The sequence below is a fragment of the Dipodomys spectabilis genome, unplaced genomic scaffold (genome assembly GCF_019054845.1).
Source record: "Dipodomys spectabilis isolate Male_0828 unplaced genomic scaffold, ASM1905484v1 ptg000019l, whole genome shotgun sequence".
In the NCBI taxonomy this organism is placed as follows: Eukaryota; Metazoa; Chordata; class Mammalia; order Rodentia; family Heteromyidae; genus Dipodomys; species Dipodomys spectabilis.
Window position 1 is genome coordinate 11,073,864 of NW_024870696.1, and position 18,628 is coordinate 11,092,491.

General features: G+C 35.5%; 1 protein-coding gene across 1 annotated transcript; it reads right to left on the minus strand.

Moving 5' to 3' along the window:
- Positions 1–5,860: 5,860 nt before the first annotated feature.
- LOC122103927 (olfactory receptor 5V1-like) lies at positions 5,861–6,787 on the minus strand. The gene has a single exon (XM_042674612.1). It carries the CDS (start codon positions 6,785–6,787, stop codon positions 5,861–5,863), a length of 927 nt encoding a protein of 308 aa, XP_042530546.1.
- Positions 6,788–18,628: the final 11,841 nt, after the last annotated feature.

Here is an 18,628-nt window from a genome sequence, read left to right on the forward strand (position 1 = left end):
TATCCAATTGAAATGGGAAGGTGAGTATCACTTAAAGACTCTTATTTCACTCCCACTGATTATGTATCTAGTAGTGGGCATTCCAAAGTTGAGGATTTCAATTTCAGCATACCAAATTATTCTCTTCGTTATGACACTATAGTTTATTCCACATTTTGCCCATTTTCACCCACATTATTTTTCTTTTGTGTGTGTGTGTGTGTGTGTGTGTGTGTGTGTGTTACATCACATTCATTGCAACAGATTTGGTTATATCTCATTGTAGTATGGGCTTTCATTTTCTTGATAACTAATAATATTAAGGAGTTTTATAGGCACACTGATGATTTCTCAGTGTTTAGAAAAAGGACTGAATACTCTCTAGCTTGTGAAAGTGGATCAAGGTAGTTCAGTTGAATCAAATCATTTTCTTATATTCTATGTTTTGACTCTTCTTAATATCTAAGAATTACAAATATTATATAGCTTTCCAAAAGCTATTTTTTCACTTCTATATTTTTCATTTCTTAGAAAGTTTTCAGTATATTCTAATCCCACTTTTCTATTAGCTGTCTGTGTATTATTTCATTTTTTTAAAATTAATTTTATTATCAAGATGACATACAGAGGTTATTGTTACGTACTTAAGATAATGAGTTCATTTCTTGTCAAACATTGTTATGCCCTCCCTTATTTTTCTCTCTACTTTTCCTCCATCCGTAACCACCCCCCCACATCAGTTGTAAGTTCCAAGTTTCTTTTAGACTTGTCAAGTTGCCAATTTAAAATATAAATCTTCCATCTATTTTGAATTTAACTTTGAATATGATGCAAGATAAAACTTTCTCATTATTTCAACATGTGGCTCAACATTATTTTCTTCACTTTCCATGTATTTATGACATTAATTTTTGGTCTTCAAGTTCAACTTTTAGTCCTTGTAATAAGAAAAGATATTTGGGAGTTTAGTTTTCTTAAATTTTGTAAGAATTGTTTTATGACCTAATATATGATCTATTCTAGAAAATAGCCCTCATATATTCAAAACAATACAGAAAAAAGCATTTGAGAAAATTCAACATCCCTTTATGGTAAAAGCTCTGAAGAAGTTAGGAATCCATGGAACATTTTCCAATATAATAAAGGCTGTATGTGACAAAACTTCAGCCAGCATTATACTTAAAGGTAAAAAGTTCATTCCATTCCTTCAAAATCAGGAACAAGAAAAGGATGCCCACTTTTTCGACTCCTCTTCAAGGTATTCTTGGAATTCTTAGCAAAATAAATAAGGCAAGAGAAACATATAAAGAGTATCTAAAAAGGGAAATTACAGGTGAATCTATCACTCTTTGCTGATCAAATGATCAAGTAATTAAAGAACCCTACAGGTTCCTCACCCAAGCTACTTGATTTTATTAAAACCTTTGTCAAGATAGCAAATCCCCCAAATCAGAAGCCTACTTGAATGCCAACAATGAGAAAAGTGATAGTTGAATCAGGAAAGCAACTCCATTTTTAATAGCTTCAAAAAATGAAATACTTGGGAATTAAGTTAACCAAAGATGTGAAAGATCTCTATTACAAAAACTTCAATACTATGAAAAAAAATTCAAGAAAACCTATGGAAATAGAAAAAGAAAAAACATCCCATGTTCCTGGTTGTGAAAGAATTCAAGTAGTAAAAAAATGGGTTGGGGAAGATGGGATAGGTAGGGGAAACAAAGGAGGAAGCTACAATGCTTGAAAAGAAAAGTACTCATTATCTTGCCCATGTAATTGTAACCCCTCTGTACAGTATTTTTACAATAAACAAATAAAGAAATAAATAAATACTACATAAAAGGCAAAAAAATGGTAATTCTGCCCAAAGCAGTACACAAATTCAATGCAACACTCAGCTAAATCCCAACAATTTTCTTCAAAGAAACAGAGAAAACAAAGATTCACATGGAATAATAAAAGACCCACAATATCAAAAATCTTTAGCAGGAAGAACAACACTGAAGGAATATGAATACCAAACTTCAAGCTTTATTACAAATTCATAGTAATAAAATCTCCTTGGTACAGGCATAAGAGTAGGCCTGAGGACCAATGGAACTGAATAGAAGACCCAGAAATAAGCCCATAAACATATAGCCACTTAACGTTTGATAAAGGAGCCAGCCAAAAATACACATTGGAAGAACAAGCCTCTTCAACAAATGGTGCTAGCAAAAGTGTCTATTTACATACAGAAAACTAAAGCTCTATACCCCATATCACCTTGGACCAGAAACAACTCTAAATAGATCAATGACCTCAATGTAAAGCCAGATAACATGATAATATTACAGGAAATGGTAGGGGAAACACCAAGTCTTCTTGGCAAGGGGCCAAAGACCCAGAATCACAACAAATTTAAGAAAGACTGGTTGCATGGCTATATATCAAACTGAAGAGCTTCTGCATGACAAAAGATACAGTTAGCAAGATAAATAGAAAGCCCACAAAATGGGAATAGCTAGTGAAGACACTAGCTAGATATAAAACAAGGGCCTCATATCTAAAATATACTTATACCTCAAGAATGAACCCCTAGAAAATAAACCACCAAAAACTCAACTACCCAATCAATACATGGGCTCAGAGGAAGAAGAAAGAATGGCCAGCAGACAAATGAAGTGTTCAGGATCTCTGGCCATAAAAAAAATGCAAATCAAAACGACATTGGGATTCCTCCTCACTCTAGTTAGAATGGCCATTATCAGGAAAACCAACAATGCTGACAGGGATGTGGCCAAAAGGGAACCTTATGCTGTTGGAGGTAATGTAAACTTGTTTAACCACTCTGGAATGCAGTAGGGAGGTTCTTTAAAAATCTTAGCATAGAGCTTTTCCCTGACCCAGCAACTCCACTCCTGGTCGTTTATCCAATGAACCACAAGTGAGGCCAAGCTAAAGCCATTGACACAACCATGTTTATTGCAGCATGCTTTACCATGGCCAAGATATAGAATGAACCTAGATGTCCATCAGTGGAAAGATAGGTAGACAGACAGACAGACAGACAGACAGACAGACAGACAGACAGACAGACAGACAGACAGACAGATAGATAGATAGATAGATAGATAGATAGATAGATAGATAGATAGATAGATAGATAGATAGATAGATAGATAGATAGATAGATAGATAGACGGATGGATGGATGGACGGATGGATGGATGGATGGATGGATGGATGGATGGATGGATGGATGGATGGATGGATGGATGGATGGATGGAAGGATGGATGGATGGTTGGATAGATAGATAGATAGATAGATAGATAGATAGATAGATAGATAGATAGATAGATAGATAGATAGATAGATAGATAGATAGATAGATAGATAGATAGATAGAAAGATTGATAGACAGATAGTCAAATATATCACATTTTCTTGATCCATTCATCTACTGAGGGACATTACTAATCTATTAGAAAGAATGATATTTTATCATTTGTAATGAAATAGAAAGACTTGAAAACTATTATACTAAGCAAAGTAAACCAGAGCCAAAGAAATAAAGGCTATATGATTTCCCTCATTTGTCATAACTAGAATGTTCCTATAAATCTACAAGCAAACATACTGAATGACTAAAATAAATACATAAAATTAGCCCATGATAAATTATATAGGACCCTGGTCATTAACAACAGAGGCCAAAGGAATCCATCCATACTAGTGGTGGACAAAGCCTCAACTGCTTTATACAGATGATCATACAAAATAATAATGCATGAAATGAAATCCAAGAAACAGAGATAGAAGACCTTTTTAGTTGCCATTGTTGCTGTTTTTGTTTCTTTTTCTTGTGTCTTGTTTGTTTGTAATGAAGAAAATAAGGGAGAGCAAGAAGAGGTGGAACAAGGATAAACAAACACAACGGAGATACTCACCAGACACTAAGAAAAAAATGAACTGGACATCTCATGGATCAGGACAGGAGGGAAGGGATGGGAGAGAACAATGGAAAGGAGACATGGTTCAAAAAGAATGTATTCATTGTACCTGATTCATGTAACTGTAATCCCACTGTATGAATAATACAAATACAATCTAAAGCTACCAGCACAACTATGTTTATTGCAGCATTATTTACCATAGCTAAGATATGGAACCAACTCAGATGCCCCTCAGTAGATGAATGGATCAAGAAAATGTGGTATATATACACAATGGAATTCTATGTCTCCATTAGAAAGAATGACATTGCCCCATTTGTTAGGAAATGGAAAAACTTGGGGAAAATTATATTAAGTGAAGTAAGCCAGGCCCAAAGAAACATAGGTCTCATGGTTTCCCTTATTTGCAATATCTAGTATATGTATGAGTCAAGCGGAAAAGGTCAGATAATGTGATGTTAGGAAAATGAACCCTTAGATATGTATTTTAATGTTTTTTTTTCTTTCATGCAGTTGTTTCTAACGCATTTATAAGATTATCTCTTTGTTGCTTTGTATGTCCCTCCCCCACAGTATAACCCCTGCTTTCACTACATTTGATGTCAGTATAACTGTGGAGGAGATGGGGAAAAACAAGTCGTTTAAGGATACAGGTGGACCTGTTGCAACAATGAGAAGTACAAGTTGTCATATCGAAAATGAGCTTTACAACATTGGTGTGGGGGGGGGAAGGATCTGGTGGGGGGGAAGGCTGGGAAGGGATGTGAAGGGTCATCAAAGGAGGAGGCTGCAATGCTTGATAAGAAATGTACGTATTATCCTGCCCATGTAATTGTAACCCCTCTGTACAGTATGTTCACAAAAAGAAATAAAATTAAATTAAAAAAATAAAGCCTCTTCATAAAATTAAATAATTGAGTATCACAACTATAATTCCGATAATAAAAATGGTAATAATAAGTGAAAAATATTAAATGTTTGGATATCATATATGTAATTAAGAATTATTTGATTTTAAAGAATTTATTTAGTTTTGTATTTAACAAATGCCATTATGTATATTTATACAATGAAGATTTGTTTTCTGATAGCATATGCAATCACTATTATTGAGAATTAACAAGTTAAAATCTAGAAAACATTAACATTACTGTAGTGCTACTATACGTAGGACAATATTAACATATCATTTTAATTTCAAGTTTGTATAGAGTCTCCAGCTTCACCTAAGATTAAATTACAAATAATTAACCAAGACTAAGAGGACTAATTGTGGCAGAATGATGTAAAGGACAAGCATAGGGTGATACTAACTTTTATAAAATGTAACTGATTCCAAAGAAAAGTTCTTAACACAGCTTACAGTGTAGTTTTAGAGTCACATATACATTGTAATTCAAATATGATTTACATATGTAATTTGGAAAGATTGAAGATGAAAAACATCAATAACAAACCAGAAGGGAAAATACAAGGTAATGTTGAATAATATGAAAGCCTTTCACCAGTGGTGTGATCACATCATTTAGTGATAACAGGAATACAAGTCACCGAAGAAGAAGGTACAGAATGTTATAGAGTGACTGAGATCTGAAACAATGAATACACAATAAATGTCATTAGGAGATTAGAAACTAGAAACTGTATTTCAGAAGATATTGGGATGCACAGACCTAGGAAACTATATAATAGAAAATAGATAATTACAGACCAAAACTGCTATACTAGATAAGTAATTATCTGTATATGAAATATTTCTCTTTTTATTCGTGAAAGAGAGAGTGAGCAAATGATAACTCACTGAACTAACAACTCTCTGGTGTCACACACACACACACACACACACACACACACACACACACACACACACACACACACACACACTGGGAAATGCTAAGATTGAAGACAAAGCAGAGAGGTTTAAAACTTCATTCTGTGAGATGTTCAGCAACATAACAACCTTTTGAGGGCTACTTTAACCTCTGTGTTTCTCAGGCTGTAGATGATAGGATTTAACATTGGAGTGATTACACCATACAGCAAGGAGATGAGTCTGTCCCTGGCAGGGGACTGTTTACTGGAGGAGGGGCGGAGGTAGGTAAAGATAACAGTGCCATAGAACAAGCTAACCACAATTACGTGGGAGGCACATGTGGAGAAGGCTTTGCGCTTGCCTTCGGCTGATTTGATATTCAGAACGGTGGAAATGATGTATGTATAGGAGATCAAGGTAATCAAGAAGGCAGTAGTTGCAAAGATACCTCCTATCACTAAAACTAGCATTTCTTCCAGGTAAGTAGAAGAACAAGACAGAGCCGCCACTGAGGGGATATCACAGTAGTACTGGCTAACTTGATTAGACTTGCAGAAAGACAGGCTGAAGGTGGTCATTGTGTGGAGAAGGGAGTGAAGAAAACCAGCTGTCCAAGTTCCAGTCAATAACTGCGCACATAGAACATGGGTCATGATAAGGGTGTAACGAAGGGGAAAACATATCGCCACATACCGGTCATAAGCCATGACAGCGAGCAGGAAGACCTCAGTCCCAGCGAGGGCCGCAAGGAAATAAAGCTGTAAGGCACACCCAACAAAAGAAATGCTGTGGTCCTCTGTCAAGAGGTTGCGGAGCATCTTGGGAACTGTAGCTGAAGGACAAAATATGTCTAACAGGGACAGATTTGCTAAAAGGAAGTACATGGGGGTGTGAAGCTTTTGCTCTATAGTAATGGCCAGGAGGATGACCCCGTTACCCACCAAGGTGATCAGATAGATGATGAGAAATACGACAAAGAGGGGGTACTGCATCTCAGGGTGGTCAGACAGTCCAAGGAGAATAAACTGAGTCACCATGGTAAAGTTGTAGAGGTCCATCTTTTCTTTCCATAACAGTCTGTCTGGAGAGAACCAATCCAAGAAGTACAAGTTAGGACCACAAGTCAAGTAACCCAAAAATGGAGACATTCTTAAAAAAAAAAAACAACAAAAACCATTTTGGCTATGATTAACTATGTTAGCTAACTTTACTTGGGGATTTCACTTTCTACAACTTTGATTTCAAACATCGGCTTTACTTACCATGTTTTCAATCTTGGTCACCCTTCCTTCTCAAAAAGAAGCCCTACCAGTAACTAGAAGCACTGGGAAGTTTGCCTGGAAATCAATGCAAGCATGCAACACTATTGGATTCACTGGAAGCTGATGATGGATTTCTCCTATGCAGATAGACACTTGCTTCATTCTAACAGTGCCATCTTTATGTATACAGATCACACTATCCAACAATGAATGCATAATGTGCACATTATCTATTGTTTATCTTATTCTGTATTTTGTATGTTTGCATTATATATATATGTTTTAACACAGAGATAATATATAGATATAAGCAATGTATATATACATACACACAAATATCTCTCTCTATATATATATACTTTGAGATATAAATTGATACCAGCAGTTAATACACAAATAAAAATATAAAGATTGAAGTAAAGCAATGTAGGACTGTTGTATCATCTTTTGAAATATATCTATTTTGAAACACAAGTATGGAATGCTTCTTCAATTTCATTTTTTGCTAATACTGAGATTTGAACTCAGGACCTCAAGTATACTTGGCTTATTTGTTTACTTGATTGTCTATCACTTGAAAAGTGCAAAATGATTTTCTTTTATGTAGTCAATGATAGATAAATACAGAATAAATGATGATTCAAAAAGCTATTGTCGTGTAAATTCTTACAATGTCAAATGTTCATGATTCTACAGAACTACTAATTTTTTGATATCTGTGCTTAATAATCTGAATATTTAATAGCTTATATAAGTACATACATGAGGCATATTGGAATGTAGAAACAATACCTTCATAGACAAATTTTCAAAATCTAATTATATGATGTTATTTCTTTTTACTCAATTATAAATTATACATTTTTAGAAACGTGTACTCTAAGAAACATATTGATAACATTTTTATTTATGCATATGCCTCATTTTCCACAAATTACATAAACATGCATACATCAAAACTTGGTAATATGTATTTTCTTAAATTTTATAATTGGCTATTTAATTTCTTTCATGATATATATCATATGCTAAGGAGAGTTTTATTTCCAGTAACAATTTCTTCAATCTCCTACTTAAGAGTCATAAATAAATCAAGAATTTGTTGTGATTTAGTTTGAATTCTAAGAGTAGAACATTGTCAACAATATATTTTTGAGTAAGAAATTTTATAATTCGCATTATTGATCTGAAGAATCAGTAGTTCACAGATGATTCCGAGAAATTTTAAGGGAATACATTCTTTCCCCTGCTTTATGTATTCTCTGATATAGACATGTAATTATCAGCCACAACATACGAGAAACATCTTAAAACTTCTGTGGCAAGCATTAACTTCCTACCAGAAATCACATAGAAATGAAACATTATTTCTAAATTACTATTGCACATATGGTCAGAGCCAAATGAAATACACAAGAAGTTTTCTGCTCAGAAAATAAGTTACTTCTAGTTTCAACTATACAAAAAAAAAATGGCATTAACTAATTAGGCAAAAAAGGTTTCAAAGAGTCTGAAACCTTAACATAATTAAAATTGTGTTTTAGTTAAAATACCACTATTTGAAGAAATATTGCATTTACTTTTCTATTATATAGGATATATTACCCACAAAATAATTCAGGAAGAAGAAAGCAAGATGATCCAGCCCATATCCAACTTCAGTAGTCTAAGCAAACACCCCATGTGTGCGGGACTCACATTAGTCTTGAACTTATAATTTATATATTACTCACTTGTCCCTTAGGAAATAAAATAATAGAGATGCCAGAATGAACATTCCTCTCTTAATAAATCCATGCATAACAACAGAAACATACTGATAATCAAATCAGTGTAGGTTTTAAATGGTACTCAATTAGATGAGAAACATTTTTGTTTTTATACTGGCCTAGAATAAGATTTTACTAATGATGTGAAAAAAGTAAAAAATATATTGGCATTACTAAGTAACATATATCTTTTTAATATATATTTTTATTTTTAAGATACTATACAATGGTGTTACAGTTATGTGAGTAAGGTAATGAGTGCATTTACCGAGCATTGTTACCCCCTCCTTTGCTTTTCCACTACCATCCCTTCCCGCCCCACTGTCCAAACTTCTGCCCACCCCCAAGCTGTAAAGTTCCTTTTCAACATAATGTCTTGTACATTTCATTGTTACAGTGGGTTAGCCTTTGTCCTCATTTCAGCGCTGTGTTATTTCTGTTCCCCTCCACAAATTAGAATAAAACATGTATATATAAGATGCAGGGCACCAGAATCAAATACAGTGAAAACAGAGGATATACCATGGGGGAAAAACATACAAAATAAACAAAAAAAATCATGCGGTACATTAAAAACAACAGCAACAAAGAGATAATCCACTTCAGTACCTATCTTGGGGTTCATTTCACTTAGTGTCTTCTTCTAGGGTTATCTATCTATAGATAGATAGATAGATAGTCACATTTTCTTGATCCATTCATCTACTGAGGAGCATCTGAGTTGGTTCTATAGTTTAGCTATGTGAATAATGCTGCGATAAACATAGTTGAGCTGGTAGTTTTAGTATGGTCTTGTTTGTGATCATTTGGGTAAATGCACAAAAGTGGGATTGCTGGGTCTATATGGAGTTTTTTTGAGGAACCTCCATACTACTCTCCAATGTGGTTGAACAAGTTTACACTCCCACCAACAATGCAGTAGGGTTCCCTTCTGGCCACATCCCCTCCAGCATCTGTTGTTATTGGATTTCTTGATTATAGCCATTCTAACTGGGATGAGGCGGAATCTCGATGTTGTTTTGATTTGCATTTCTTTCATGGCCAGAGAAGTTGAACATTTCTTCATGTGCTTATTGTCCATTCTTATTTCCTCTTCAGAGAAGTCTCTCTTTAAGTCTTTAGCCCACTTATCAGGCGGTTCTTTCTTTTATGGATTTGTTGTTGGGGGATTTAATTTTTTGAGTTCTAAGTATGTTTTAGATAGATCCTTCTCCGTTGTATTTTTGGGCTTTCTGTTGATCTTGCTAGCTATGTTTTTTGCCATGCAGAAGCTCTGTAATTTCATGCAATCCCATTTGTTCAACCTTTCTTTGATTTTTTTGTGATTTGGGGTCTTTATTAAGAAAATTTTGGCCTGTGCCAAGGAGCCCTAGGGTTTCTCCGATTCCCTTCATGTAATTTTTTCAGGGTCTGTCAATTTTGTTTATTTTTTTGAAGAACCAATTCTTTGTTTTGTTGATTCTTCTTATGTTTTGGGGGACTTTTATTCATTTAATTCAGATTTGACTGTGATTATTTCCATCTATTAGATTGGGGTTTATTTTGTTGCTCTTTTCAAGGTGCTTCAGGTCCCTCAGTAAATTACTGGTTTTAGGTCTCTTCAATTTGTTGATGTAGAAACTCAGAGCTATAAACTTGCCTCTGAGTACTGCCCTTGCTGTGTCTCAGAAGAGCTGATAGTTTGTGTTTGTGTGCTCATTTTTGTTGAATATCGTGAACATTTGAATTTCCTTTCTAATCTCTTCCATTACCCACTATTGGTTCAACATTGTGTTGTTCAGCCTTAATGTGTTACAGCATTTTCTTTGGTGGTTTTGCTGTTGGATTCTAATTTTATTCCCGTGTGGTCTGAGAGAATACAGGGCAAAATTTCAGTCTTTCTGATTTTAGACAAATTTGCTTTGTGACTTAAAATGTGGTCTATTTTTAGAGAACATTATGTGTGCTGGCATAAAGAACATGTATACTGATGCTGCTGGGTGAAATATTCAGGAGATGTTTGTTGAGTCTAGTAGATCCATGCAGTTATTTTGAACTGAGGTTTCTCTGTTGAGTTTTTTGCCAGATTGATCTCTCCAGTGGGGAGAGATCAACAAGTCCTCAACTACTAATGTCTTTGTATCTATGTGAGATTTTAGTGAAAGTAGTGTTTCTTTGATAAATTTGGGTGCTCTCTTATTTGGTGAAGAGTTGTTTAGAATTTTATCTCTTTATCTCTTTATCTCTTCTCACTAATTTTAATTTGAATTCTATTTTATCCTGCCTGTTTATGGGGGCCTGTTGCGCGGTAGATTTTATTCCAGCCTTTCACTTTGAGAATATGTTCGTTTTTGTGGACAAAGTTTGTTCCTTGAAGGCAGAGGATAGAAGGATCTTGTTTTTTGATCCAACTTGACAATCTGTGCTGGTTAATAGGAGAGGTAAATCCATTAATGTTGAGAGTTAGGACTAAGAGGTGTTTAGTAGCTCTTGCCATGTTATCCACCTTCTTGAGGTCTATGACAACTGAGTTCTTCCTATGATTCTTGAATTGTCTGTTTGGGGGGGCTGTTTCTTGGCCTTTATCATGCTCTTGTTATTTTTCTATGTATAGGACATTTTAAGTATCTTTTGTAGGACTGGTTTGGTGCAGATGTATTGTTTCCATTTTTCTTTGCTATGGAAGGTTTTTATGTGACCTTCCATTATGAAGGAGATTTTAGATAGGTACATTATTCTTGGCTGATAATTGTTTGTCTCTGGGTATGTTATTCCTCAGTCCAGGCTCTTCTTGCTTTCATTATCTCTGCTGAGAAATCTACAGTTCTTCTGATTGGTTTCCTTTTATAGGTGATTGATCTTTTCTCCCTTACATCTTTAAGGATCCTTTCCCTGGTCTCAATTGGTACTGGAAGGATTACAATGTGACAGAAGATGTCCTGTTATTTTCTGGTCTATTTGGGTTTCTAAAGGTTTTTTTTATATCTGAATGGGCCTATCTTTTTGCATGTTTGGGAAGTTCTCTGCTAGGATCCTCTTAAATAAATTTCTTAGAATTTTAACTTCTGTCTCTAGGCCCTCCTCTACATCCATTAGCTTTTAATTAGGCTCTGTTATGGTGTCTTCTAAATATTGAATAGATCTGTCATATTTCTCAGTTATGTCTTGAATACTTGTATGTTCTTTCACTATAATGTCTAGGCTGTCTTCATTCCCAGAGATTCAATCTTCTGCATGGTCTAACCTACTGTTAAGACTTTCTACCTTGTTGTTTTTTTTTTTTTATATTTCTTTTCCTTCTAATTGGTCAGATTTGATGGCTTCTAATTCTTCGGTGGAGCTTTGTTTTAGATCCTGTGTGGGCTTCTTGTATGGGCTTCTTTGCCTCCTTAATATGGTTTTCAGTGTTCATTCTCCAATCCCTTAGTTGATTGGTTATGATTTCTTTGGACTCCCTTTCCTTCTGTTGGGCTTCATGCAGCATACCCTTTGTGGCTTCCCTGGATTCCTCCAGCTGTATTTTTGTGGATTTCATGAATGCCTCTATTAATCTTGAGTTATTCTCATCTGGCTCACACAATTCCTCAATTAATCTTTGATTAGCCTCCTGTTCCAGAAATCCCTGTATTCATCTTTGGCCAGCCTCATCACGCTCAAGCATTTCCCTCACATTCTGTGCTAGAACAATATTTTAAGGCAAGCAACAACCAGAGTCCTGTAATTGCAGGTATTGTTTGATGCAGTCCAAATAAGTACAGATATAATCTAGTTCAACAGATACAATCTAGTTCAACAACAAACAGCTAGGAATCAATGGACTAAGGAAATCAAAGAAGAAGTTAGCAGACCAGAAATTAATATGTTTAGGGAGACTTGTGAGGAAAAAATAAGGTTTGAGGAATGTTGGGAGGGAAAGGAAGAGAGGGAATAAAACCAAGACCTAAATGCAGAGAGAGGAAAAGGATAGAAGGAAAGGAGAAGAGAGATACAGAAAAAGGAAAAATTAAAAATGAAACATTTTAAAAATTATATATGTGAAGAAATAATATTACAATTAAAGGAATTAAGCCTGAGTCTATGAATGGAGTAGTCAATGTCTGAATAAAGTATACACATAATGAAGGATAAGGTCTAAAAATCGAAGATGAGTATATACCTGGGGATGAACAGAACAGCAATTAAATAAAGCAAACATACACACATGGACACACACACACACACACACACACACACACACACAGAAAGAGAGAGAGAGAGAGAGAGAGAGAGAGAGAAGATTAAAAGGGAAAAAAGTAAAAAGATTGTTTTAAATCCTAAAATAAAAATGGTGAAAAAAATAGAAAACAATCTTTAATTAAAAAAAATAGGTTAAAAAAAGTTCTTCGATTGGGGAGTGGTATCTTGTGTCTCCCCTATGTCTGTAACCATTCTCTTGGTGCAGTCTCTGGTTTGCTTGTGGTGTTTTTCCCCCCTGTGGCTTAACTGGTTTCTTAAATCAGTTTGTTTGAGCAAGAAGAATGAAGCTCTGCCTTACCAGGAACTTTATGATCCTCCTTAAAGGCTAGTTCAGTGGAGGTTGTATGCTTTGAATATCACAAAGGAGGAGATGGCTTTTTCCTCAAGCTAGGGGTTGCTATGATGGGGCTAGTTTGTGGGTAGGGTTGAGGCCTGTCAGCAATAAATAGCCTTTCCCTGAAGGGCTTGTTCCCCTCCAGGTCTACTATCTGTGCTGCAGTGCCGTGGTGTAGCCTCTGGCTCTGTTTACCCAGTGGAAAAAAAATCATTCCTCCTTGGGCAGAGATTCCTTTGCTTGGGAAGGGCACTTTCTCCTGTGTGTAGCTGCGCCCCTCAGGTCAGGTTCCTTTGACCTGTTGAATGGCTCCTATTGTCTTCTTCCAAAGTTTGAGTTACCTGCTACCTGCTCTGACCAGGTCTTTGTCAGTATTAAAGATGGAGATTTTCTGGGCACTGGTGGCTCACCCTGTAATCCTAGCTACTCAGGAGGCTGAGATTTGAGGATCACGATTCAAAGCCAGCCCTGGCAGGAAAGTCCGTGAGACTCTTCCCTCCAATTAACCACCAGAAAACTGGAAGTGGTTCTGTGTCTCAAATGGTACAGTGCTAGCCTTGAGCTGAAGAGTTGAGGGACAGTGCCCATTCCCAGAGTTCAAACCCACAAATGACAAAAAAAAGTAATTCTTATCCAGTGATCTGGGAGTGGCTACCTTCCCACTGCTGCTCCTTGAGAAGGAGTGAGGATGTCTTGTGGGGTACTCAAGCTTTTCCCTTGGATTCCAGGTCATCTATGGTCTGCAGCTGTCTGTGGTCAGCAGGATGAAGATTTCTGCTCTTTGTCAGTTCTTGCTGGCAGTGAGTAGAATCCTCTTGTACACTACCTCTGGTGCCTTTGTCCGTCCTGGGCTCTCTCTGATACTAGGGAAGCTAAGGCAGCAGCCACTGCTGCTGTCATGTGGACACCAGCAAGTGCTCAAATCTGTCTCCTTAAACAAGCTGCCTGAATTTTTCCTCTCTGGCCAAACTCTCTGTACTGTGATGGCACACTTGGTGTGACTCTAGCCTGGGGCTTTTCACTGGAACACTAAAACTGCTTTCTGCACAAGAGCTTGTTTAGCCCTCAGCCTCTCCTCCACCATAGTAACTTATATTTCTGTAATCACAGTGATAATTCTTCCAAAATACGATTATATCCTCATAAACTAATAAATCCCCATTTCCATGGTAAAATGGCAAATCTGAACAAGATTTCTATTCATTATCATACAGTTTCTTTCAAGACTCCATCTCTTCCATAAGAAGAAGTATTGCTGAACACTTTAGATCCAAAGTGAGTAAATATGAAAACTCATTTGCATCTGGAATTCCTAACTCAATTTTGTAGTATATATAAATTAGTAGGACAAGAATCACTGTCTACAAGTTTCATACATAGAATTAAGATGAGCAAAATAAAAGTAACACTTTCACCACTTTTATTTTTCTATAACTTTTCATAAGAATTGGAAAGATTCAGGAAAGACATATCTGACTATTCCCACCAATACCTGTGAACTTGCTCAGAATTCTGTTATTTTTGAAGGAAAAATGGCAACAAAAGGTCACCAAATGTCTTATTTAAAATTTATGAGCATTTTATCATAATAATTAAGTAATTACATAGATATTATGTGTCTATGTTTGATTTTGGTGACCTACATGAAATTGAAGGGTTTTATTGTAATATTCTCATTGCTTCTACATAATTACTTGAGGACATTCACTTCACTCATACTTTTGTTCTCTTACCTCCTCCAACTCTTATACTTGTTTTCATAATTTTAATGAGTTACATTATGACATTTATTATGTATATAGGTAAACTCCACTCATTACTGCTCTCTTTCTCTCCACTGTCCTGGCTCCCTTTATAAAAAACAAAACTTCATGTCATTTCCTCAACTTTTTGGAATCCTACCTTACATATATAAGAAAACAAAATACTTGTAATTCCAAGTATAGCAGATTTCATTTAACTTGAGGAACCCAATTTGTGTATTTCTCCAATGAGATAATTTCAGACATGATTATAGTTAATTATACTCCATTTTGTATATACCATATTTTCTTTATGAATTTATGTGTTGATTGGCATCTAAGCTGATTTCATAATTGGTCATTATATGTGGTAATTCAATTTTTTGGAATAGGTCTGAAGGAAACATAAGGATATAGATATCACAACAGTATGTTGACTTACGTTCCTTTGGGGATGTGCAAAGGAGGGTATAGCAAGATGTCTGCCTTTTAGAATATCTCTTGTGATCAGAAGAAGAAATAATCTCAATGATAGAAACCATACTTAGCACAACAAAGTCTGGTTTGATCTTCAGCATAACAAAGAAAAATAACTTTTTGTCACTGATAATTTTGGAAATTTTTCATCATTCTCAAGTCTTTATTTGAAAGTTCTTATGAATTTATTTAAGTCTCCTGTACATGTGACTTATTCTCTGCAGTGTTGGACAATGGATATTAACAGCCTGTTATTAAATGTGAGTTGGTTCCATATCTTAGCTATGGTAAATAATGCAGCGATAAACATCCTGGTAGCTTTAGTATGGCAAAAAAATTATATTGAGTGAAGTAAGCCAAACCCAAAGAAATATTGGTCCCCTGGTTTTCCTCATTTACAATAATTAGTATACATCTAGGATAATTTTATCAGATGAGCAGAAAAGCTCAAAAGCTGTGTACATATGACCATATGAGATGATGCTAAGTGAAATGAACTCCAAGATATGGACACAAGAGGTGTTTCTTTTTTTGTTGCTTTCTTTTTTCTTTCATTTTATTTATTTATTTTTTGTGAACATACTGTACAGAGGGGTTACAATTACATGGGCAGGATAATGCATACATTTCTTACCAAGCATTGCAGCCTCCTCCTTTGTTTACCCTTCACATCCCTTCCCAGCCTCCCCCCCAACCCCCACCCAATCCTCTCCCCCTCCCCCCCCACAACAACGTTGTAAAGCTCATTTTCGACATGACAACTTGTACTTCTCATTGTTGCAACAGGTCCACCTGTATCCTTAAACGACTTGTTTTTCCCCATCTCCTCCACAAGTTATACCGACATCAAATATAGTGAAAGCAGGGGTTATACTGTGGGGGAGGGACATACAAAGCAACAAAGAAATAATCTTATAAATGCGTTAGAAACAAATGCATGAAAGAAAAAAAACATTAAAATACATATCTAAGGGTTCATTTTCCTAACATCACATTATCTGACCTTTTCCACTTGACTCATACATATACTAGATATTGCAAATAAGGGAAACCATGGGACCTATGTTTCTTTGGGCCTGGCTTACTTCACTTAATATAATTTTTTCCAAGTCTTTCCATTTCCTATCAAATGGGGCAATGTCATTCTTTCTGATGGAGGCATAGAATTCCATTTTTTGTTGTTTTCAATGTACTATGTGATTTTTTTGTTTCTTTTGTATGTTCATTCCACTGTGGTATATTCCCTGTTGTTACTTTACCTGATTTTGGTATCCTGCGTCTTGTATATACATTTTTCTAATTTTTCTAATTTTTCAACATAGCAACTTGTACTTCTCATTGTTGCAACAGGTCCACCTGTATCCTTATTTAAACAACTTGTTTTTCCCCTTCCCCTCCACAAATTATACCAACATCAAATACAGTGAAAACAGGGGTTATACCATGGGGGAGCGACATAAAAAGCAACAAAGAAATATCTTACAAATATGTTAGAAACAATTGCACGAAGTCATTTAAATAGGGATACAGGTGGACCCATTGCAACAATGAGATGTACAAGTCATTATGTCGAAAATGAACTTTACAACTTTGGTGTGGGGGGCGGGAAGGACTGGGTGGAGGGATAGGGAGAGGATGGGAAGGGGAAACAAAGGAGGAGGCAACAGCGCTTGATAAGAAATGCACTCATATCCTTGCCCATGTAATTGTAACCCCTCTGGTATGGTATTTTCACAATAAAAGAAAAAGAAAGAAAGAAAAGGAAAAAAGACAGAAAGATGCATATTAGCAAAGTAAAGAAGCAATCAGAATATGGAAGAAGAAATTTTCAGCTCATGTATTTGAAAAAGGATTTGTATCAATAATATTGATATAATACTGATATAATGATTTTTAAGGTACTTACAATGCACTATGTGATTCTTTTGTTTCTTTTGTGTGTTCTCTCCCATGGTATAACCCCTGTTCTCACTGGATTTGATGCCGGTGTTCTGCACCTTGTATATACATTTTTGTAATTTGGGGAGGGGAAGGGATATTGGGGAGCACTTAAATGGGGATGCAGGCTGACCAAGTGTGACAACGAGATGTACAGGACACTATGTTGAAAACGAACTTTACAGTGTGGGGGTGGGGGGGCAGGAGGAATTGGGGAGGTGGGGACGGAAGTGAAGGTAAGGGGCAAACAAAGGAGGAGGTAACAATGCTTGCTATGAAATGTACTCATTACCCTATTCATGTAACCGTAACCCCTCTACAACATTCTTACAATAAATATATATAATAAAAAAGTTTGTGTCTTTCATACATGTAAATCTATTCTGCTAAACAACTCAATTTCAAAGTGAGAAATGAAAGCTCATTTGATCCTGATACTCCTAACTCAATTGTACAGTATATATTAATTAATTAGTACAAGAAACTTTGTCTATATATTGCATACATCTAATCCAAATGAGCGAAATAGAAGTAATGTTTATATTGTTTTAATTTTTCTATAAATTTTCAAGATAAATTAGAAATTTTCCATCACTAGGATTAAAAATTCCACAGGAAAGATTATGGCTGACTCTTCACATCTATACCTGTTATCTGTCAACATCTTAGCTATAGTAGAAAGAATAATCCAATATTTGGTTTTGAAATTAATTTATTAGCATTTAGGCATAATAAAGTGACTACTGGATATTAAGTCTTTGTGTTTGACTTTGGCAACCTCTACATTTTTATTAGTGTATGTAAAGGGTTTGATTGTGGTATTTCCAATACATACACCTGATATACTTTTACAATATAAATTCACAGTTCTGTGAATTTGTCTTATCTCATCTGTCTTTACCTCTTCTGTCTCGTGTCTTCCCACTCTTCTACTTCTTTCCTCAATTTTAATGAGCTACATTATGACATTTAATATGTGCATCAGTGTACTCCACTCATCCCTATCTCTCGTACTCGCTCATTCCTCCTTCTGTCTCCCATCCTAAAATGTTCCAACTTCTACACAATGTCCTCAACTTTTTTGAGTTCTACATTAACTTCCTGGGTATATTCTTCCAGCAATGCATAAGAAGCATTTATACCACTATCCTGTAAAAAATCA